The 24,551-nt window shown below is 46.5% G+C and overlaps 1 protein-coding gene across 4 annotated transcripts in view; it reads left to right on the top strand.

Moving 5' to 3' along the window:
- Pacsin2 (protein kinase C and casein kinase substrate in neurons 2) overlaps positions 1-24,551 on the top strand; it is an 89,850-nt gene that overhangs the window by 44,763 nt on the left and 20,536 nt on the right. For all 4 annotated transcript variants that reach the window (XM_021183002.2, XM_029469510.1, XM_021183003.2 and 1 more), the window contains exon 2: positions 18,843-18,975. In XM_021183002.2, coding sequence (XP_021038661.1) covers positions 18,916-18,975 — 60 coding nt within the window. In that variant the 5' untranslated portion in view covers positions 18,843-18,915. The remainder of the gene's footprint in view (positions 1-18,842; positions 18,976-24,551) is intronic.

The raw sequence follows: 24,551 nt of genomic DNA, 5'->3' as shown, positions 1-24,551 counted from the left end.
AAGATGAGGATGCACAGCCCTTGCCCCAAATATCAGATGTCTGTGCCATTCCGTGTATATATCCAGTTTGGAATGTAAACCCCTTTCCTGCCTGTCCATTATGGTGGCTGTGTGTCTGTCCTGTCAATTCACCATTGTTTTCTTAGCTTTGGAGCGTTTGACTTGTCTTCAGTTTTTGTTGTTATAAATATTACTGGGATGAACATTCTGTTCAAGCTATTTTTTCCTTTGCGTTTATTTGCTTGGGGCGTATTTATTCCCCAGAGTGGGACTAGAGTCAGAGGTTGATAACTATTATCAGCCTTGTTATGTATTTCTAGATTCTTTTCCATATGCCTTTTGGCAGTGTAGGAGTATATTCCTGTTTCCCTTAGCTCCATCCCAACAGGTTATTGGCCTGTTTTAAGGAAGCACTGCTCCTTCCTCCCATAATCCATTGTGTTCCATCTGTCTAGGTTATGCTTCACTAGTAAGCAAAGCGAGTTTTCAAGGATTGCACATGACAAAAATGTTGGCCTTTCCTACCACCCCCACTTTCCCCAACGTTCCTGTGTGGTGACTGGGTGTGTGTAGTCCTGTACACAGTGATAACCCTGGGGCCAGGCTGATCTGAGACTCTGTTCCCTACAGCTAACCATTGAAGCCTCCTCAGTGGAGGACACAGCAGAAAGGACAATTAGGACTTCACCTCCGCTTTCTACTCATGTGGTTGGGACAGCTCATATGAAAGGAAGAACACAGGATGCACTCTTGGCTTAGCAGTGTCCATGAGGTCATCTGCTTCTGCCTCTGCTCCAGCTCTCGAACACTGCTGGTGCCAGTGAGAAATGGTGCACTTGTTTGTCAAAAGGGGTGTGGAAAGGTGTTTTTCGGTATGATCCAGCAGTTCCTAGGTCTGCGCTAGAGAGATGAAGGCGTGTGCAGGGCTAAGCAGAGACCTGTGCACACGTGTGCAGTGCAGGACTAACTTGGTGGTCATAAACACATTGGGTTATGTTCATACAACGAGTGCTATTTAGCATTCAGAAGGAGTGAAACACTGATGGACTACAGCACTTCTGAACTTGAAGGCATGCACAGTGGAGGAAGCAAGAACACATCCTGTATGAGTCCTTTAATGTGAATTGTAAAGGGAGGCCAACCTGAGACAAGAGCTAATTCAGTGATTGTTAGGGTAGAGATAGAGGTGACTGCTCAGGGCTGCGGGATGTTTTTTGTGTAATGGAAATGTTGTAAAACTTGACTGGTGATGCTGGCACAACTTGGTGAACTTTATTGAAATTCCTTTGTCCGCTTTAAATGGGTTGAGTATGTGAAAATGCATAAGTTGTATCTTAGAAACATTGTTCTATTTTCAATAGTTAGGCCTTCTGCCTAACTCCAACCCTCTGCTAAATAAGTCCCTTCCTTGGTGCCCCATCCATGGGTTCTGGAGATTGAAGCTAGGGCCTCAGCTAGGCAGTCATTGTACTGGTGAGCTCTGCCCTATCTGACTTTTGTCTCTGCTGGACAGATGTGTATCCATTTATATACATAGATTCATTTGTATACCTAGAACTCCAGTCGGTGATTCCCAGTTGTTTTCAGCCTATACTCACCCTGGCTGACTGGAGAGGGATTGGTGGCACTAGGTAATAGGTAGAAAGCCCACTCACAAGCATTGCTGTGCATGAGTCAAACCTCCTTCTTTAAAAAAAAATTACCTTTGTTTTGGTGCTAAGTAGCTTCCTGTAGTGGTATCTCAGAAGTCTGCTAGATGCTCAGGTCACTCAGGCAGGCACTCAGAAAACATTACTGAGTGATAGGGAGAATGGTGAGTCCTCTCTACAAAAGCCAGCGATAGTAACCTTCCATTTATACGGAGGGAGCCAGGCAGGACAGGGCATATTTCTCCCTCATGTAGGAGGAAAGAGCCTGAGGCTAGTTGGAAAGTGGCTTACATCCTTAGGCTTGTTGTGAAAGCACAGTGAAGCCCTCAAGCCCAGGTTTCGTGATTCTAGTCCCTCTCAACCTTGAGAACAAAAGCAGTTGGGTATTTCTCATGAAAGCACCATCTAGGATGCATTACCCACTTCCTCAGGGGGCAGCTCTTTAGGAGCTGTGGGCATCTGTGGAGATAGTCTACTTACCCAGCCCTAACTGGGTCTCCTCTTCGAGTTTTTCTTCCAATCTTTAGGTTCCTTCTGTGTGTTTTCTTACATTACTGTTGGCATTCTTGTGTGAATATCAGACTTTAAAATGTGTTATGTTTGTTCTTTTACATACATTTTAACCCTGTAGAGTATCAGCTGGTATTTGGGTCTAGGAAATCTTGAGCTGAGGGTCTATGTTACCTTCCTAGGGTACTTGCCAGACTCAGGTATAGGACACATTGCCATGAGATCAGTCTTAGACACAATCCTGACCTTCTTCCCATTACATGGGAAGAATGCCTTTTGGGGTGGGGCTACATGTTGTGAGCCCCAGACCTTCACTGTTAACATCCTGTTGGTGGGCTGGTGGCTGACAACTGGCCTGAGACCTTCTGATTTTGAACTTCTTCCTACCTCTGTGACACCTCCTCTGTGTCTTGAGACAGACATTATCCTAGAGCAGGGCAGCTGAAGATGACCAAAACACCTGGTCCTTAGCTTGTTGTCCTTGTGCTATTAGGATACAAAAGACACCAGGGGCAAAACAAGTTACGACATGAATCCACAACCTTTTGAATTGCTATCTCACAACTTATCACCCCCTGGGACTTCTGTCTCCTGCCTTGTTCCATTTCCTGCATCCTGGGTGGTTTGGGTCCTGCACAGATAAGCAGGGCAAAGCCAGTTTTTCTTCATGGGGCTCCAGGAGTTGAAGACAGGCTGCAGGATAGCTGGGCCGGTGCAACCCAGAGGTGAGGCCAACTGTGACAGGCTGTTAGGAGGAGGGAGCTAAGCCTGAAGGACCTGGCAGAGCAGGACCATTAGTGTTTATTCACTCTCTACTTGGTGTGAGCCTTGGCACATAGCACAGTCTGGCAGAAGGAGCTTTGCTGAGGCCCTCTGAAGCCTGCTGCACAGAGAGCAGCAGCAGTCCTGTGATGCCTGCTTTTCCTGTAAGAGTCAGGAAAAGGAAGGTCATGTCTGTCATTGGCAGTGGTTCCAAAGGTGTGAGGCTTTAGCAAGTACTTTGTGCTTCAAGCTTTCCTTTTGGGCTTCAGAACCATCTTCATTTTCACTGTCAGCCCCGATATTCTCTAATTATGTCTGCTGCTTTCTGACAGGAAACAGTTTAGAAACTAGTCTTCCCAGAGCTATCTCAATTATTTGTCTGGTTTCAAAATCACTATTCTTTTCAATTTAAATGCCATCAGTTCTTAGTGTTGATGTGAGACAAGCGTTTAGCAAAATGAAGTTATTTATTTTCTGCATGTGTATGGGTTGAGGTAGGTGAACTGAGTGAGGAGGCTGCTGCATGGGTGTGGCTTTGTTTTGAAGGTGTTGGGAAGGTTGAAGAAGTGCAGGATTGCCTGAGATGAACCAGCCATGCCTATGTGACTGGTCTCTAAGGGGTGCTGGACCTTCTTGTTGCTTGGTTCTGCGGATTGAGGGGGTGTCTTGCCTTGGGATGGCTCTTCATGCTGGCATGGCTCCCACCTTCACTAGGATGGTAGAGAAGGGATTTCACACCAGGCCTTGCAGTGTGAATCAGAGTTGACCAGAAAGAGTAGTCTGGGACAGCAGTGTGTCACTTTGGTGGTTGGTTGTTTACGTAGGCTGAGGCTACTAAGGGTTTTCTGTCATTGAGAGCAGTTAGTGTGAAGATGAAGGATGCGTGCATGGCCAAGAAGAGGTCATTCTGGCAGTGAGCACATAAGTGAGAGCCTTCAAGGTCTCATCTTGTGGCTGAGTCTGGGCTGTCTGTCAGATGCACTGCTGTGGTAACAGTGTCACACACTCAGCCCTGGTTCTGCTTTAGAATTTCTTCTTTGTTGAAGTACTTTGCATGAATGTTCGTCTCTGTACTCCTAACTCTAAACATGTAAGCTCTTTCTCATCTAGTAAAATTAGACCTCAGGGCTTCTCTTTACCCTGTCTTGTTTCTCGGCTAGGGAAAAAGCCTGGGAGACAAGTCTGTTAAGGAACGTTGTCCTCTCAGCAGTGAGGACAGTGAGTCACTGCAGCTCTTTGCTGGTATTTTGGTGCCAGTTTATTTTTGAACAGTTCTATGCAAGCAGAGTTTCCTCGTGGTTCTGTTACTAAGGCTCCATAATATTTCCGTAGGTCTTTGTGCTCATGCTTGCATGTGCTTCTGACTGCTCTGTGTGGGCTGAGTCCCCTGGTCAGAGTCGGCAGCACTGTTTCTCCAGCTGCAACAGCAATTTTCTCTCAGTGGGAAGAGTCTGTTGTTGCAGCACTTACAATGTTGGGAAGGAGCTGGTCTGGGACAGATGCTGCAGCGGCTCAGGGATGGCAGTCCTCCAGTCCCTCCTCCGACTTGAGCCCTTCCTCCAGCTTTCCTGGTTGAGAGCACAGGCAGGCAGGTTGGCTTGGGAGATGTTGGTGCTGTGTGCCCAGCAGGCCCTTGGTTCTTGAGAACCTAAAACATGAGCCATTTTTTTCTCTTGTACTTTGTTTAGAAACAACCTCACATTGTAGTCCAGGCTGACCTGGAACTCATCACTTAGTAGCTGAGGCTGGACTTGAGCTTGTAAGAACTTGTAGAAATCTTCCCCAGCCTCTTGAGTGTTGGATTGCTGGTATGAGGCACCATGCCTGTTTTAGTTATTCTTGTTAGCCATTTATCTTTGGACTTAATCAAGGTCTTAAAGAGCCTGTGTGCTAATCCTGGCATTCTGACCACATTTACTTTGCTCTCTGGTCCATGCATTTGGGGGTTTTTCTATAAGGTTCTTTTCTGCACTCTAGCTTTTTTTTTTTTTTAACATTGGAAAAGATGTCAAATTATCTTTATTTGTAGATGATAAGATAATATACATAAGTGTTCTTTCTTTTCATAAAGGAAACACTACTATAAGTTAAATCAGATATTGACTCTCCTACACTAATAGCAGAATGCTTAAATACCCCACTCTTGACAATAAATAGGCCATCCAGACACAAACTCGAAATACTAGAGCTAACTGATATACCTAACATCTATTTACAGAATATTTTGCTTAAACACAAAAGAATATACCTTTCTCTCAGTACCTGACTAAACTTTCTCCCAAGCTGACTACATACTCAGGTATAAAGCAAGTTTCAGTAAATATAAGGAAATTAAATAATGTCCTGCATCTTATCTAACCACCATGGAACAACTAGATATCACCAATAACAGAAAGCTTACAAGTTCTTAGAAACTGAACAAAGTTCTACTGAATGTAAAATTGGTCAAGACAGAAATTACGAAAGAAATGAATACACAACACACCTGAAGTCATGGGACAAAAAGAACGTTGTTCTAAGCACTAAGTGGCAAATTAAAAAAAAGGGGGGGGTGTCTCATACTGGTAACTTCAAAGCACACCTCAAAGCTTTAGAACAAGAAGAAAAGTATCACACTGCAAGTGAGTAGATTAAAATAAATAACCCCAGGGCTGAAATCAGTAAAATAGAAACAATAAGAAAACATATTTAAAAAACAAAACAAAACATGAGTCATTTGATTCTTTAAGCCAATTAGTAAGATCGACAAACTTTTTTTTTAAGTTAATTAAAAGCTGAACAGAGAAGATGTAAATTAACAACATTAGAATTAAATAGGGGGTTAACAGCAGAGACCAAAGAAATCCAGAAGAATCAAGGACAGACTTAAGAACCTGTACTCTGCCAAATTGAAAAAATGTAAAAGAAATAGATAACTGTTTTCATAATATGACTTATCAAAGTTAAATCAAGATCAGATAAATAATTTATTCATATGTATAACCCCTAGGAAAATAAAAGGTGCACTCCAGCTTTTAAAGAAAGTGTGTTTCCTAGATGGTTTAAATATAGTCCAGGAGGACTGTCCGTGGAAAGACAGAGCTCACGTGCATCTATCTCAAAGTCTTGTACTTTAGAGTTCACTAGTTCAGAGGTAGCGCATGACGTCATCTCACATTAGGATCTGAGCAGATGCTTGGTTCTGAAGGGAAGCTGTGCTGGCTGCATGTTTTCAGTTCTGCTGTGCATGTGCGTGATGATGTGGAAGACTGGAAGTACATCGGTAGCTGACAGCTCCACACAGGCCCAGCTCCTCTTGGTGCACAGGCCACCCTCTTTAAGAGCAGCATAACAAGGAGGCCTTCTGTGTGTCAGGTGCTCTGGCTGTGGGGAGTTCTGTGACTTAGTGCCTGGACCACCAGACCATTATAGAAGAATTGCTCCTCCCCTCTTCAGGACACTTTTGGTTAGTAATCTAAGTAATCAGTCTTCTTCCTTTCCTGTGTACTATAAGACATGTTAGTGTGTGGCCTTCATGAGTGAAGTTGAGAGAATCAGTGCACAGAGACCTGTTGGTGTCACACACAGCTCGAGCCCTGGCAGATACACAAGCTCCCTTCAAACCCTTCTTCCCTGTCTGAGTCAAACCCAGTGATTTGTGCCTACTCCTGCCTCTCCTGGGAGAATGCAGCCTGGTTTTGAGACTCAGTTCTGCCACTTCCTGGGTAACTGGAGCCATGATAAACAGCACCACCTCTTTCTTCATCTTTCGAAGCCTTATGGAGCTGTTCGGGAGTGAGTATGCCCTCACACTGGGGCTCCTGCTCAGTAACTAACTATTAATTGCTGCTGTTTCTGTTAATCAGCAAAGGCAAGACCTGCACCCCACACAGCCCAGAGTGCTTCCCTCACCAGCTTTACTCTGCTTTTTACCATTAGTCCACACAGGACTTAGTACAAGGCTGTGATCCAGTGTCAGCAGCAGCGTGAGCAATTTCAGTGATATGAATAGGTTTGGGAAGCACAGACTGTGTCTTGATATACAGTAAGATCCTGGAAAAGAGGCAGGCTAGCCCTGGGGTCCTGGGGAAGATGCACACACAGGCAGTTGATGCTAAGGTCCGATGAAATGGGAATGTCTTGGCAGCCTTGAAGAATATGCACTCTAGCCTCTGATCTATGGTAGTTTCCTCATAACTCCTTTCTGGTGAGGCTCCCTTTGAAGCCGTCGAGAGATTAATTCTATTCCCCTTTTCCTCCCTTTTTGTTGTTTTGGGACAGGGTTTCTCTGTATAGCCCTGGCTGTCCTGGAACTCACTCTGTAGACCAGGCTGGCCTCAAATGCAGAGATCCTTCTGAATGCTGAGATTCACGTCATGAGCTCCCACATCTGAATGACTAATTCTATCCTCAAATGATTGTGAACCCCTAAAAAAGATAAGGGACTTGATTAAAGTCCCACAGATGCATTGAAGGCTAGTTTTTAATGAATCTTCAAATTTTGACTCTGGGACCACTTTGTAAAAAGTGACTTTTGGCTGGAGAGATGGCTCAGGCGTCAAGAGCACTCCTTGTTCTTCTAGAGGACCCAGGGCCAGTTCAGCACCCATGGTCACCAGCTGTACCTTTAGCTCTTGGGATCTGATCTCCTCTTCTCTCCTCTGAGGATGACACTGGCATACATGTAGCATGCATTCACACAGATGCATAATAAAAATCTGAAAATGTTTTTGCACTTTTGACTCATGAAACATTATGATAATTTTGTTTGTTTTGTTGGATATTTACAGCTTTACAGTGTTTTGTTTTTATGTGTATGGGTGTTTTGCTTGCATGTATGCCTGGACACCATGTGTGTACAGTGCCCAGGAAGGCTAGAAGGCGGCATTGGACCCCCTGAAGCTGGAGTTACAGACAGTTGTGAGTTGCCATGTTGTTGCATGGTAGTGCACACCTGTAACCCCAGCACTTGACAAGCTAAGGCACGAGGATGTTGAGGTTGAGGCCAGCATGGGTCATATAAGTGCATCCCAGACTAGTCTGAGGTACAGAGTGAGACTTTGTGTCACAATGTAAACTTGACATTTGAGACAAGGAAGTGATCACCTTGAGCATACTGAATCACTCTCATTGACCTAGTCAAGTGTGTTTGGTCATTTGTGGACACGCCACTGAGTTGAGAAGACAGTAGTCCTTAAATACGCATTTAAGGACTAGTACCCTGTGGTGAAGTACTCTTGCAGCTCTGTTCTAAAGATGGTTCATACGTAAAATTTTGTGACATTTCCCTAAAGTTTCTTACAAAAACAAAATTAACCTGATTACTGTATAATATGAACAGCGAAATGAGACATTTACAAAAGTGTTTTGAGTGTTTGCTTGTGTATGTGTGTGTGTACCACATGTGTGCAGGTGCCCACAAAGGCCAGGAACAGGCATTGGGTTCCCTGAATTAGGGTTAGAGACAGTTTCGAGTCAGGATGTGGTGCTGGGTCCCACAGGAGGAGCCAGTGCTCTTGACAGATGAGCTGTCATCTCTCTAGCTCCTAAAACATGGCAACTCTAAGGAGGCTTGCCTGTGTGCTCTTGCTTTCATACAAGTTACTCCATTTCCTTTTCTGCCCATTCTTTCTCATCTCAGATCTCACAAGTTATCACCTGCTCTGGTATTCTCCGCCTACTAAATAACACTAACCGTGACTCAATCACAGGGCTGTAAACAGGCAGAGAAAAGCTCCAGGGGCTGCAAGGGACGACAGCATTTAGGTGATCTTTCTCCTGCTCTAACCTGCCCTGTAAATGCAAGTGGAGGGTGTTACTCGGGAGCTTGCCCTTTAAACTGGGTCTGAGAGGTTTGCCAGAAATCTGGAATGCTGAAGCCAGAGCACCTGGTGAAGTAACGGGACGGAAATGGGAAGCTGCAAAGCGGGGACTGCCCCAGTCTTGGTGCTGACTGTGACCTGAAGGGTGAGGATGTCGTGGAGTCAAGCCAGGACCACAGTGTGATGCTGTTTGAGAAGGTCGAAGGGAGCCGTGCTGATCTGTACAGTAGAGGAAAGCAGACTGAGGTGGCTAGGTGATTGGGATTCAGCTGAAGGTGGTTCGAATGGCCAAGTGTGGAGAATGGAGGGCCCAAGCGGGTGTGACTGTTCATGCTAACTAACCAAGGACTGTCATTTAGAATTAAAGCCCCGTGACCGTGTGGAAGCTGGTCCCTAAGTGGGAGTTCCATGTGTGGCAGTGGGGTACCTTCACTGGGTTACTTTGGGAAAGTATGATCTTTCTCACCCTTCCTGATGCTCTTTCCCTTACCTCTATCCCTCCTGTGGAAAGAAGGGCCCTGAATGTTAAGTGAAACACCCGCCCTTTTCTGAGTTGTTTTCTGGTTGGTTGGTTTTGTTTGTTTGTTTGTTTTTTTCTTGTTTTCTGAGACAGGATTTCTCTGTGTAGCCTCGTGTGTCCTGGAACTCTGTAGACACCAGACTGGCCTCAAACTCACAGAGAACTGCCTACCTGTGCCTCCTGAGTACTGGGATAAAAGGCATGTGCCACCACCGCCTGGCTTTAATTGGGGTTTTTAAGAGTGTTTATTTTCAGAAAAATGGCTCTGTGCCCCCACGGAGCTCCTGAAGTTGCCTCTTACCATCCCACTCTGTAGTTGGATGGGCTGCCTTGTCATCCATGGCTTAAAATCCTTCTCTAGCCAACTTAGTTTTCAGGCAGCAGTTTCCAAGGCAACTACATCTCAGAGAAATGCTTCTTGGAAGAAAAGAATTAAAAACTATACACCTTCTCTAAACCCTCATTGTCTAGACTGGCAAGTGCTCTGGCAGGTGGGGACCAAGTGCTGGGTCTCAGGCCGCTCCACTTAAGCAGCGGCCTCTGGAATCCAGCATCTTCTGATGGTCAGTTTCCCTGCTCATTGTTGAGTGCTCCACACCGCGTTCCAGAGAGAGAAGTCACTTTATTTGCTGATCTCTATCACTTCCTTTAAGGAATGTTCCCTTTTCCAGATGAAGTCATTGGAAGCAAAATAGGTTGTGCCAGGTAGCTGAGTTGAAACACGTGTATCTTCTTAACCAGTGGTGTGAGGCCATGTGGTTAGCTCAGGCCTGAACCAGGTGGCTTGTGTGCTCAAGAGATGCAGGACCCCTGCCCTTCTTTCTAAGGGACTGAGTGGATGGACATGCACTGAAGCTGGCAGCAGAGGGCCTCAGCTGGGCTGGAGGATGTCTGTGTGGTTGGAGGGAGCAGAGCCTGAGTTTTCATTGTTGTTGAGCCGCTGAACCCACTTGTGATGAAGACGGTAGTGCTGGGCTCTCTTTCAGCCTTTAGACGGACTTGAAGAAAAGAACATAGAATAAAATGGTAAGGGGACAGGTGTATTGATAAAGTAATTCTAGCCACTGGAGTTAAAACCTCTTCACATAGTTTCCTTCTGTGGATCTCATCTCCCTGAGTCAAAGTCACTCAGACTTCAGCTCCCCCTAAAATGTCTGACAAGTTTTAGCAGAGTGAGGTGTCCAAAGAAACGTGGATGCTACAGAGAAGGCCGTGAAGAAAAGAGGGCAGTGATACAGACCCACGCCCTCGGAGTTCCCGTTTGTGGTGTGGTGGTGTAGGCCTTTAATCCCAACACTCAGGAAGCAGAGGTAGATGGAGCTCTGTGAGTTTGAGGCTAACCTAATCTACATAGTTTCAGGAGAGCTAGGGCTATGTAGAGAGACCCTGTTGATAGGCAAGCAGGCAGGCAGGCAGGCAGGCAGACAAAATACAAAAAGGTGTTAGACATTGAAAGTGGTTTTGATTGGGAGTTTGAGGCTAGGATGCTGCCTGCCTCACCCCAGGTCTGTAGTGCAGGAAGGACATGGCAGACAGGAGGCGAGAACTGGCTGTACCTACAGTGCAGTGGCAGTGGAGTACCTACTTGGTCGGAGCTGTGTGCTCTGGGGGTGGGGTGGGAGGGCGAGGCTTGGGGACTGACAGTTTGGTGGGAAGTGAGCAGAGCTGGAGCTGTGGAGGCCATGGAGGGGCATGCATGGTCACTGGGCTGACCTAGACTCTGAACAGGTCACAGTGCTGAGATATGCTGGGAGGACTGCTCAGAGACATGACAGCAGACATGTAGGGCAGAAGTGACAGTGGCAGTGATGACACCAGAGAGCAGTGGGGAGAGGAGCTGGTGATCTCCCTGGAAGTGCAGAGTGGGGTGGGCAACCTAGCAGCAGCACATGGGAAGATTTCTCTCGAAGCTGTGAGGCTTGTCCTGGGATGTGGCCATGTGGGACCACCCTTCATCCCAACATGGCGTCATTCAGGAAACAAAATGTCTTTGCCTGTTTTGTATTTCTTTCAAAAGCATTCTGTGTGGTTGGATGACATTTCAAATAGCTCAGGAGGCTGTTAACAGTAGAGTCTCCCCATACCAGGGGCACATGTGTCTGAGTGAAGACTGTGCAGCTGTGAGCTTTTGAGAGGTCACAGTTGCTGCCGTCCAGCAGGACACGTATGATGCTGCCCCGCAGCTGCCTGTGTTCCATCTCCACAGCCCTTGTGCTGCCTGCCTAATGCCCCATGCTTCAAGTGTATTTCCTCTTCTCCTTTTAAGTCTCTTCTCATCTTTCTTTCCTTTCTCAGACAGGAGCTTACTGTTGGGAAAGCTGACCTTGTCGGTTCTACTTCCTCAGCCTCCCTGGTGCCAGACTCACGCCTCTGAGTCACTTCTCCCCGCTACAGTATCAGCATTTGATGGACACCAAAGTAGTTCTGCGTTTTCAGTTTGTTTGTTTGTTTTTCTGCACAGTCTCACAGTGAACTCTTAGCTCTCCTGGCTGAGCTTATCCATAGGGTAAACGTGCAGCTGAAGCAGGTCCCAGCATAGATGGTAACTTCTCACATTGAGGTTGGATAATGTGCAGAGCTAAGGACAGATACAAAATATACAAGCTTGGGCTTTGTTTTTTTTAAGATTTACTTTTAATTATGTGAGTGTATGTGTGAGCGAAAGGGGACATGTGTATGTGGCACAGGTGCCCAAAGAGGCCAGACACATCGGATCCCCCTGGAGCTAGGTGTTCAGATGGTTGTGAGCTGTCTGACATGGATCCTGGGAACCAAACTGGCATCACCTGCAAGAGCAGTAAATGCTCTTAAGTGCCCCATGCATGGTTTTAAATAGCATGTCTTACTGAGTGGTTTTAGTTCTGAAACGCTGAGTTCAGAGGTCCAGTCCAAGTTACTGTACGTCCTGTAGGTGAGGTCCCATTGGTCCCTCTGCAGCTTCTGGTGCTGACCTCCCTGAGCCTAGTACATGGCAGGCCTGTCACTCTTCTGTCCCTTTACTGAGAGGTACCTGTCCCTACTTCCTATCTTTTGGAGTTTTCTGAGGCCCCTGTCCCTCACACTTCTTTCCCTAGCACCTATATTTCTTCTGTTCTAGAATTTAGCACACTGTGTGGCTCTGTCACTTAGCTGCATGGCAGGGTAACCTAGTGGGGATATCAGCTCCAGGAGGACAGAGACTGAGTTTGTCAGCAGTTTAGGACAGTTGCTAGTATGTGGGAGATGTTTGTGGAATGAATGACTAAGTGTGTGCTTGTTTAAAGCCTGCTGGCTGCCCACCTCACCCTGGGGCTGCACAGTGACTCGGAAGAGGCAGACGTTTCCTAGGGACTGAAGGATACTCTGTGCAGGTAATGAGTAAGAAGGAAGCTTGTGTGCCTACGGGACAGAGAGCGGCCTGGGAAGGCCGTGTGTGTACCCTGCTGCCCTCTGCGGCTAGTGCTTGGCAGGGATTTCAGAGGAGAGCTTCCTCTCGTCTTTCAGGGAAGACAGGCAAGCACAGTTCTTGGACCTCCGTGCTTTCAGCAGTAGCCTGAAGGCCTCAAGAAGGCCTCTTGGTTTTCCCTCTGGAATGAACTAAAGGGATTAAAGTGAAGCTAGACGTCTTATGTAACACATCCTTTGTGTACCTGATACCTGTTATCAGGCCTGAAATGGTAGGAGGAGGTTATGCCAGCCTCCAGCTGGGGCCAAGGGCAGCTGTGACCTCCTCTGTTAACCTCTAAGCTTCTGCATGCTGGCAAAAGACTGGCTCTGGGACACGTGTGACATTGTACAGCAGCAAAGTCGCTGGAAGTAGGGACCTAGGCACTCTTGCCACATACTCTCTTACTCCTGGATTCCTAAGGAGTACCTCTTAAACAGGATTGCTTAATAACTGTCTAAGGAGGGCTTACTGTGTGCTAGCCTTAGGGTCTCACACTGTGGCTCAGCTCAGATGGCCTAGGGCATGTTCTGCAACCCAGGCGGCCTTGAACCCAGCAGTTCTTTTGCCTCTTGAGCTTCCTAAGTGCTGGGATGTCAGGCATTGGCTACCAGTGTGGCTTTTTTAATTAGAGTTTCTTGCTGGCAGGTTATATGTTTATTGTACTGTCAACTGGACTGGATTTAGAATCACCTAGGAAACATACACCTAGTCATGTCTGTGAGGGCGTATCCAGGTTTAGCTGAGAAGGGAAGGCCTACTTTAAATGTGGGCAGTACGTCCAATGGGTGCGGGTTCTAGGCTAAATAAAAAGGAGGAAGTTAGTTGAGTCCCATCTCTGCTCTCCGGGCTATGAATGCAGTATGACCAGCTGACTCACACTGGGGCATCTCTGTCACTGATGGATTGTGTCATCAAACCATGAGCTCAAACCCTTCATATCTCAAGCTGGCTTTGCCAGTGGCCTATGCTGTCCTTGCCCCTTATGTAACTGGGATGTTGAGGCCTCTGGGAAGAGCTGGGCTGAGGCACTGTTCATTGTCTCATGTGTGATGGGCAGCTCACTGAGTGCCTTGCATCCCTCTAAGAGGTCCATAAGGGAGGAGCCCTTAGCTGGGAGTCCTGTGCACCCAAGTCACTCGCTCACCTGCTGGAACTTGTATTGAAGCTCTTGATGTGCAGTGTGTGCCCTCTTCCTCCCGCTGACGGAATGGAGATCCCTGGGTTCTCATCCCTCGGCAGCAGCACCAGGGAGTCCTTGGAACTTAGAACACTGCTCAAGCTTTAGAACTTAGTTCCTTTAGGAAGGAGTCACCAGTCACTTTCTGAGTACCAGAGTGTGAACTGCACAAACCATATGCTAGATCCAGTCCGTTTTTAGAAAGAGCGGTGATAGCTTTTTGTGCTTTTGTGCTTTTCTGGAGTTCTTTAGTAACTGTTATCCCCAATGCACTCCTGAACCTAGGCCTGCAGTCTACCACTCAGCCACACCTTAAAGCCTACCTGAGCCCCTTAGTGCCACAGAGGAGGGCTGTGAGTCATGAGGAGGGTGCATGCTTTCCCACCACAATCAGCAGGGAAGCCCCAGAGCCACAGCTTCTGCTTCTGAAGGAGTGGCCTCCAGGCCTGCAGCACACTGAGTCTGAGGAAGGTGGTGGACATGCAGCGGGCATTGTGGAGTGACTATGTTAGGGTTTTCTTTTTCTCTTTCTCTTCCCCGACCCCTCCTGCTACTGTGACAGATGTCTGAGAAAACAGTATACTGGGAGTAAAGGCTTGGTTTGGCTCATGGTTTCCATCCTGCTCATCTCCATAGGGGCAGTGAAGCAGAGAGAGAGAAAGGGCCAGGACATGTTCCCAGTGACTTCCTTCCTCCAAGTGATGTCATCATGTTCTCAGTCTTAGAGCAAAAGCAGTTTGGGGGATTAATGCGTTGATGTCACCAGAGTCCTCTGGCTGATTGGAACACTGAGTAGCAGGCCTTGAGCACATCTCTGGAGGATACGGTGCTATGTCCAACCAGCAGGCGCTGGAGCAGCGGCTTGAATCCGGGACACTTAGTTGCCTGCATGTAAAGTGACATTAGGAGCACGTGTGTGTAGAGGTTTTGAGGATCAAGAAACTTGCTGCATAGGCTCAGCATAGACTACCTGTTGGTTCTAAGAGGTGTGCAGAACACGGCAGCTCCATATTCTTACCACGTACTTCTACGTAGAACAAAAGACTTATATACCTCGCTAAAGCAGGCTTGCTGAATTTGACACAAACATGGCTGCCTCTAGAATAAGAGCCTTCTGTGGGAGCATAATTTAGCCATTGCTTAGTAACTAAATACATACGTGACATCATCAGGCAGCTGTGCTAGTTACTTCCTTGATAATCTTTGACTATCAATCTATGGAGTTAAGTGTGGCTCTTTTGGGGTGCCACTTACCTGTCCATGTTGATAGCTGGTTCTCATCCATAAGGGATGGCTCTCGTATTAGTATCCCTATTAGAAGAGACAGAGTTTGGACAAGAGAGGCTTTTGATCTGGAAGCCCGTTTGGAGTATGGTTCTGTCCTGTGCCTGGTCCTCTTACCTTAGAGCTGTTTCTCTGGAGCTATAGGTGTTTTACTTATATATCACTATGCATCCTGGTGCTCCTGGACCTCACTATGTAGACTGGGTTGGAGCTAAACTCACAGAGGTTGTCCTCTACGTCCTGGGTACTAGGATTAAAGGATATGCCACCATGCCAGGCTGAGTGCTTACATCTTGAAGATCCACAACCAGAAGCCCAGAGACAACACTAGGAGTCAGAGAAGTCTTTTGAAACCTCCGAGCTCCCCACCAGTGGCAGATCTTTTCCAACAATGGCACACCTAACCTTCCCAAACAGTTCCACCAACGGGAACCAAGTGTTGGAATGTGAGGCTGTGCAACTTTAAACCACCACAGTTTTTCTTGTCTTCAATAAATATGTAGCTTATTTGTGTAAGTAAATTTATCTTGTATAAATATAAAACGTCCTTAGGTTTTTTTTTTTTTATATGTATTGTTTTGCCTACATGTATATTTCTGTGCACCACATGCATGCCTGGTGCTTTTGGAGGCCAGAAGAGGATATTGGATCCTTTGGACCTGGAGTTACAGACAGCCACCATGTGGGTGCTGGGAGTCAAACCCAGGTCCTCTTGAACAGCCAGTGCTCTTAACCATCTCTGCAGCTGAGCCATCTCTGCAGCTGAGCCATCTCTGCAGCTGAGCCATCTCTGCAGCTGAGCCATCTCTGCAGCTGAGCCGTCTCTGCAGCTGAGCCGTCTCTGCAGCTGAGCCATCTCTGCAGCTGAGCCATCTCTGCAGCTGAGCCATCTCTGCAGCTGAGCCATCTCTGCAGCTCACATCCTTAGATTTTGGTTGTGGTTGTCAGTAATTACCGGTTTTATTTAGCTTACAGCACCAAAGGGCAAAGCATTTCTTCTGCTTGCATTTGATTAGTAGTCCTTTATTTAGTTCCCATTCTAGCCCAGGCTAGAACTACGATTACTATTTATTTATGTACTTACATTTTGACCAAGGTCTTACTGTGTTGCCTAGGGTAACCTTGAACCTCTGAATTCAAGGAATCTTTGCTTTAGTTTCCCGAGAAGCTTGGGGTTAGGCGTACGGTACTACATGCAGCTATATTTAAGAAAATTAAGGTATAGCCCATGGGCTGTTTGTATCCCTGACACTGGCCTGTTCCTGAGACTTAGAATTATATTTATTGAATGGATGGATGGATGGATGGATGGATGGATGGAGAGACCTCCTACAGTAGTTACAAATGAATGAGAGCCTCCAGCAGTGGCTGGTGCGGCAGGCCCTTCTTGTCTAAGATGACTCCTTCAGGTTCTCTTTCCTTCCACTCTTCCTCCTGACCTGCTTTGCCTAGTTGTGGCTGCTGATTCACTTGGGCCTAGGAGTTGCGCTGAGTCATCCTGCCGTATTGAATCAGCAGTGCTGATCACATCTGGTCTATGAAAGGACTCAGACTTTCAGAGCTACAGGATGCCCCTGTGTGATTGATCCTGAAGTCTAAATGCTGATTCTGTCACATTACCAGTTACAGATTTCCTGAGATGCGGTTCTTTGTCTTGATCCACTTCCACCACCAGATAGGCAGGAAGCAGACTCTGTTGTTTGATGAAACTAAAGAAACAAGCTGGAAGGTTGTATTTGAAGATACACAGGACTATGGCTAGCTGTTCTCAAAGAATGGATGGGGGTTGGGGGTGGGGGTCCTTTGAGACTCTGGTACAGCAGTGAAGACTGACTAAGACAAAGAATGAGGGAGAGAAACCCCAGCAAACAACTTTGGAACAATTTGACCTCTACATGGAAAGAAGTCAGAAGTGACTCAGGTGTCTTATCATATATGTATCATTCCTGGATAAGAAAAGTAAAACTGAAAAACACACACCGCAGATGTAAGAGAACAAAGGTGAATGGCATCAGCAAAAGGGACTCCTCAGAAGGTCCCAGGAGAGCACTAGCTACAGTAAGAGAATCTGATACATAGACTCCGAGGCTGCTACTATATGGGGCCAGAGTGACGGCAGAGGGTGGGAATTTGGTGCTCATGTATGTACATTCCCTCTCTCCTCCCTCTTCCCCTCCCTACTTTTTTTTTTTTGAGACAGGGTTTCTCTGTGTTGCCTTGGCTGTTCTCAAACTCACTCTATAGACCAGATTGCCCTGGAATTCAGAGATCCTTTGCCTCCCGAGAGCTGGGATGTGTTATCACTGCCTGGGAAAAAAAAATGAAATATTTTTAAAAGATTAAGAATTGATGAATACAATCCCAGGGTAACACCTGCAGTTTACACCAGGCCTCGGAGAGAGAATCACTAGTCAGACCCGCAGTAAGCTACTGTTCAGTCCACCAGGAGGCTGCTTCAGCTAGCCCCTTGAGGGCACAGCACCCTGCTGGGAGCCTTTGTTCATCACCCTGCTCCTGAGCAAGACAAACTCCTTCCCCTTTCTCTCCCTGATCTAATGAAGCCTGTGATGACTGCCACCTCACAGGGACCATCAGTTAGGACTACACTGAGTGCATTCCTGAGGAACACATAAAGCTCCTGGCAGCAGGTGGCCACCAGTTCCCTCCCTGAATAAGAGAAGCTGACAGTCCCAGAACCAATAACTAACAAAACCCCAGGTCTAGAACCTAGTGTCTCTCATCTTTGGGCAGTTTGCAGGGTGGACACTTTTGTTGTGTCAGGTAATCTTTAATTGTCAATTGCTAACTGTATTTATTAGTCAGGGTTCTCAAAAGGGATAGAGTGAACACACACAGATACACGTACACACTTTATTACCAACAATAGTGTCTCCCTACAAAGAGTCCAAGAATCCAGTAGTTGTTTGGTCTGTGAGGCTGGATGTCTCAGCTGGTCTTTAGTATACGCCAGAATTCCAAAGTAGGCTCTGTTACCAGTGAGGGAATGAACTGGTCAGCAAGAGCAAGAAGGCAGAGAGCAACAGCTTCCTCCTTCCACGTCCTTAGTAGGAAGGACTTAGTAGCCTGCCCCTAGACGATGTGGGGTTTTCTGTTTCAAATGATTTAATCAAGAAAATAATCTCTCCAGGGGTGGTTGTACACACCTTTAGTCCCAGCGCTCAGGAAGCAGAGGCAGACAGATGGATCTCTGAATTTAAGGCCAGCCTGGTCTACAAGATGAGCTCTAGAACGGCCAGGGCTACACAAAGAAATCTTGTCTCGGGGAGGGGGAAAAAAAAAAGGAAAAGGAAAACAAATTCCTCACAGGTGCGCCCAGCCCCTTGAATTTCAGTTAATTCTAGATGTAGTCACCTTGACAACCAAGACTAGCCATGGCACCAATTTCATGCCATGTGAGTGAAGCGCCCTCAGCCTTATTTGACTATGGCTTGCTTTCAGAAGAGCTGCTGTGCTGGCTCTATACCCTGGTGACAGTGGAGTCACAGTGGACACATAGAGACCTAGAGCTCTGCAGTCTCGGGGTACTTGGGAGCCTTCGTGAACTGACACTCAGTGGCAGGGCAGGGAAGAAAAGCTGGGCCTGATGCCTGGAGAGACGAGTATGCTGAGGATGGTGCCATGTATTCAATAAAGACACCGTGCCTTCTGTCCTAGACTGTGAAGACTACAGCTCTTTGTTTTTCTTTCCCAGGTCTGTCTGCAGGTTTTGCACATCTGACCCCTGAACTGAAGTGTCTGCTGCCACCCCCTCATCCTCTGCAGAAATGTCTGTCACCTACGATGACTCTGTGGGAGTGGAAGTGTCCAGCGATAGCTTCTGGGAGGTAATGCCTCCCCCTCTGATGCATGCGGATCCAAGGATGTACCTTTGTGGTGTGGGTACAGCCGGGAGGAGAGGAACGTAACTCAGAATCGCTGGGCACCTGCTGTCAAATGGGTTGTGGAGGAGACTAGGGCACTGGGCTTTAGGGAGTGCTGGAATGTTTTAATCTTCAGTAGAGGTGGGGGCTTACCCACCCGGAATGTCTGATCTCCCAGGCCAAGGGGTGTTTGTTAACAGAATTGATGGTTTGTGCTCTAACATTCTTGGTTGTGCTCTTTCTTGGGTGTCTAGTCCAATGGGCAACAACACACAGTGGCATCCCGGCTCAGTCTCACAGACAGCTTTTACAGGAGTGGCCATGATATGACATTTTCATATCATGGAGTGCAGAGTGCAGGCAAGGGCTGTACAAAGGGCCTGGATCTTGATAGAGCATCTGCCTGCCTGCAGCCTGTATCCTGGGAACTCCCTTCCTGATGAAATTATCTTGTGACTAGCTTTGTTTTTAGAAGTTATTCTCCCTCACCCCACTTATTTTTTCTGTCTACTAAAGAAAAGCCGGTTGGTGGTAGTGGCGCTAGGAATGGAACTCTGCACCTCCAGCATGCCAGGCGGGAGTCCTAACACTCTTAACCATATTTTACCCTCATGGAAAAAACTCTGCAACTTTGTTTCCATTCTGGGCGGCATGGGACAGAGGAGAAGGACTGAGCTTGAAGCCAGATGGCATGCCAGCTTTGACCCCAGCTATGCAGTGACAGCTATGTGACCTTGGGCACATGGCCTACTTTCCCTGAGCATCAGTCTTTATAACAGAGGGCTAATGCTGGCCCCAAGAGAGGCTGCAAGATGAGCTGGGATGGGGGCTTCAGCACAGTGGGGATGCCTTCTGACACAGGAGGCTCCAGGGGAGGAGAAGGGGAATGTGCAATCCAGCTGTTTGCTGAGTTACTGTGTCTGAAAAACTGTCACCTGCTGTTACAGGAAACTAGTGATCAGGTTTGAAAAGATAGCAGAGCGTCAGACTTCACTAGCACTTTTCTGTCCTGGGTTCCAAGTGAGAAGGCTGTGATTGTTTAAATACATCTTTCCCTTCTTATATCATGTATTCTGCTTTTTTAGAATTAGGATCCAACAATTAAGAGTTTAGGGGTTCCACATTACTCATTTTTAAGGTTGTCAGTTTGAATAATTGAGTAAAGATTGATAATTCGGTTATCTTTAAATTTGTTCACTGGTGTTTGCACTTTTAAACAATCAGAGGACAAGGGATTCCTCTACCGGGCAACAAACCCCATTTCCTTTCTTGCCTTTGCTGAGCAGTAAACCCCATTTCCCTCCCTTTCCCTTGCTGAGCAGGTAAATTGCTTCTCTTTGCTGAGTGGTGAGCCCCATTTTCTTGCCCTTCCTCCGACGACCAGTTCCAGGAACAGAGGATGGCAGAACTGTGGGGCAGGAACTGCACATCTGGATCTGGGATTGGGGGAGCCAGGCTTTGTGGAGAGCCACACTGGCACAGAGGCTGCCTGCTGTACAGCAGTTGCTGCTCCAGCAAATGCATAAGTTCAGCCATGGGCCGTCTTAGGGCGCTGCAGGTTAAGGAAAGAGCATCATCCCATGCAGACAGGAGGCCCAGTGAGGTGTGATGCAGGCTGGTGGGTCCTGGGAACACCTACCCATGTGCCACAAGAAAGTTCCCTGTGAGATCATCAAGACCCTGTAGAAATGAGAATGAGAGAGCACCATCTGACCCCTGAAAAGCTAGACATGGGCGTGAAGTCTCCAGGTACCCCTTAGTTTGGTTTCTTAAAACACACGTGCTACCAAGTTAGAAACTCAAAGATCAGTAGAGGATGGGAGCAAAAGAAGCAGAGGGCTCATTCCTGTTGGAAGGGTCAGAGTAGGGGTTTGATGGTCACAGGAAGTTGCTGAGATGGAGGCCCTGCACTTCAGCAGAGGTTCCCCTGAAGGTGTGAATACAATGTTGCATCTGCGATAGGGAGTGGGTCCTACAGGTTGTAGTCTTGGGAAGAAAGACTAGACTATCCTGCAGTCCTTCAAGCCTTACTGAGATACTGTGGGCTTGTGATAAAATATTCAAGTCCTGGATGTCGCCAAAGATTTTGTAGGCTGCAGCAAGGAGTCAGCAAAGCCCTCCTCCTGGCTTGTGCTCTCATTTGCCTTCTAGCAGTATGGAAGCTGGGGAGTGGGTTGCTCCTCATGGATGTGCTGGCTAGTTTTATGTCACCTAGACACAAGCTAAAATCATCGGAGAGGGGGGAATCTCAGTAAGAATGCCTCCATAAGATTGGGCTGTATGTATTTTCTTGCACATTGAACTTCTAAATGAGAAGTGTGGCACACCATGCCCAGAGGTCAGACCACTGAACTCTGAAGTAGCATGAGTAGCCAGTAGCCGGCTTGTGGATGGAGGAGTCCGCACTCTTCACATCTCCTTTACTGTGTTTCTTCCTGGTGGTCTGAGTACTCACTGTCTGATCTGAGTGATGTGCTAAGCGATCACAGTCATAGGCTTCCTCTCTGTAAGTGGCTCATGTTTAATAAAGCCCATGCAGTCTGTCCCCTGAAACCATCTCTGGAGAGGTTATCTCTGCACCTTTTACTGACACATGGTCATTGCTGTCTTTCAGGAGATGCCCTGGTAACAAAGGCAGTTTGGGAGACATGAGTACACAGGGTAATGGGATCCCCTGGTTTAAAAAGCAAAACTGGGCGCAGAATGGTTAATTTGGCTTTGGGTCAAAGAGCAACTCAAATGCAGGTGGTAAAGTGCCTGCTAAAAGAGAAAGGAATTAAAGTACACATGCCTGAGTAGAGAAGTTTTGGTCTGAGATCCTACAGATAAATCTTTGGTTTCCTGTAGTTCTGATTTAGAGCTATGGCAGAGAGCTTTGAATAATGCATTGAGGAAAAAAAGATCCGGCTTCCTTGCCTGAACCTTTCTAGCCTATTATTACTGCCGGCCGTAATCAGGTGCCTGGGGGAGGGCTGCAGTAAAGCACTGTAGACTTTCCGAGTAGCAGATAAAGATAAGGTCAGTGATTAAAAACAACAAAGAAGAAATCAAGATGGCACTAGTAGAAATTCTTGCCACAAAAGAGGACACTTCCAGCAAGAAGGCCTTGGCACTCTTCCTTATATCTTTCCTTGAGTGCATTGCTTGAACACTGTAGCCTAAAAAAAAAGTGACGAATCTCAGCTGCCACATTTAGATCCTTTTTCATGGCTTTGTGCTAGTCATGATGATTGCTGGTCAAATGAGCAACCCACAGTCTCTCCTTCTCCAGTGAAATGAAATCCAACCCAGCAAAGACATTTAGACGCTATCCACATGACCTTGAAACATCCAGCAGTTGTGGACTGTAGTGAGAATTTTAGTCTCTTTAAAAAACACAGAAATACTATCTATGTTTTCACTTTAATCCCAGGTGTAGGATGTGGGGCTGCTCAGACCGTCCGCAGCACCGGACTCTGGTTTCCCTCCTTCTCTACCAGAGGAGTGATGCCAGCTGCAGATTGTTTCTGAGATTGTGTGACTATGGAATTCTGGGGACTTTTTTCAGAAGATATATAAATGCTAGGGCCCAAAGAGGGGTTGTTGGTTGGTTGCCATTGGTCACAGTTTGTTAAATAGTCATGCACAAAGAAGAAACAACAAGAAGAAATTAGATATCCTGACAGCAAAGGTCAAACTTGCCCCTAGGAACTCGACATCCCTAATCAGCAGGAAGTAGTCTAAAGATAACATCACCCCCTTTCCCCTCTATTCTTTTTTTCCCTTCTCTCAAGTAATGGATGATTGGATCCTGGCATGTAAAAAAATAGGGACTCAGACATACACTGCCATTGTTGTTGCAGAAGCTCTTGTGGCAGCCCTAAAGTCTAATTAGGAGTCACTTCCTGAGCCCATAAAAACTCAGTGGAAAACAGATGAACTTGTTTGGTGGAGCAGTGGCCTTTAAAGAGCAACTGCAGCATGTTCAGGAATTAGAAGACCAGAAACACCTGAGACATACTGACTCCCTATTTTTGTCATTCAAAAAAAAAAAAGTAAAGGAAAATGGAAAGTATTATATGACTTAACAGTCATTCATTTACAGTAATCATTCTTTGTTTCAAGCTAGTATTTTTGGTTTTCCAGGAAGACTGGATAATCACGATCCTCCATGAAAGCCCATTTAAATTTTAAGACAAATCACCAGAAAGAGCTTTTTTCCTGTTAGTTCAAACCCTATACCCGGACCGGATATAATATTCACTGATGCCAGTTCCCATGGAGGAATGAATGGCTTACATAGTACTCACTACCTAAGAGTTTAAATTTTGAATCACTCTAGGGAGAGCTCTACAACATTTAGAGTTGAAAATTACACTCAAAGCCATAAAACACAGTCTTCAGCCTATTAACTTGTTGACAGTGTTTACTGTGCTCAACTGATTCCTAGATTACCTGCTACTTTCATAAAGACTAAAATTATGTCTTCCTTTGATTTCCATACTTTAGCTTTGCAAGCTGTATTGCAACAGCACAAGATTCTATCTTTATATGGACTATCGGAGCCCATCATTCTCTTCCAAGAGTGCTAAATAAAGCAAACGCTCTTGCTGCTGAAACATCACAGCCTTTAGTGGCCTCCCTGGGGTAGGATGCAATGAGCGCACGGTAGCTTTCAGCTGTCTGCACAGTCCTTAAGCACCATTTTCCCCCCTGCTCTAACTCCTCCAAACAGAACAGATTTTTTTTTTTTTTTTTTGCTTGGCTCTAATGTCTGTGCCCCATTTCTCTTTTTAGGACCTGTGGCAGGGTCAATCCCCAGGGCATTGTGGCAAATGGATGTCATGCATGTCGCCTTGTTCAGTCAGCATAAATGTTCCTGTCATGGTAGACACTTCAGAAGATCTCTGGTAGCATTGCTCACTAGAGTGTTTTGTGAGAGCAGGAGTGACCCTGCTCACCTCTCCTTCAGCTTTAAACATTTTTGTCTCCAATGAGAAATGCATATATTAATGGCATTTCTCATAATCCCAAGGCCAAACAGTAGTGGAGTGTGCGCACAAACAACCCAGAGAGCAGATTGATAGAGGGGGGAGGTATGGATCTGAATAAGGCTCGCCCTTAACATCTTATTAACATGGCATTACATACTTTAAATTAAAAAAAAAAAAAAGACAAGGGAATTTTAAATACTGCAGCTCATAAACACTGGGCACTAAGTCAGAGCCTGCAAGGTTAGCTTTGGTGACCTGGAAAGGCATAATAACAGGAAAATGCCAGTCACAAGTGCCACTACTTACCATTGGGAGAGGTTTCCCTTGTGGTTTTCCAGAAACAGACTGCAGCCCGCCTCTACTCCCACCCGGCTCACAGACCCTGGACAGCGGGGAGCAGCAGTAAAGCAGATGAAACCGTGCAGCCACAAGTCAGCAGCAGGCACCTACCTACCCTGCTCATGTGTTCCCTGGCTTCACTGACTCTATTGCCGGGGCTGAAAATGATTAGGTATTGGTACCTAAGCCTCTCTTGTTAGCAGAGGTGGAAGGCAAAGGACCTTGTCC

Source organism: Mus caroli, chromosome 15 (assembly GCF_900094665.2).
Source record: "Mus caroli chromosome 15, CAROLI_EIJ_v1.1, whole genome shotgun sequence".
Classification (NCBI taxonomy): domain Eukaryota; kingdom Metazoa; phylum Chordata; class Mammalia; order Rodentia; family Muridae; genus Mus; species Mus caroli.
The sequence above is the reverse complement of the archived record's forward strand: the minus strand, read 5'-3'. Positions and strand labels throughout refer to the sequence as shown.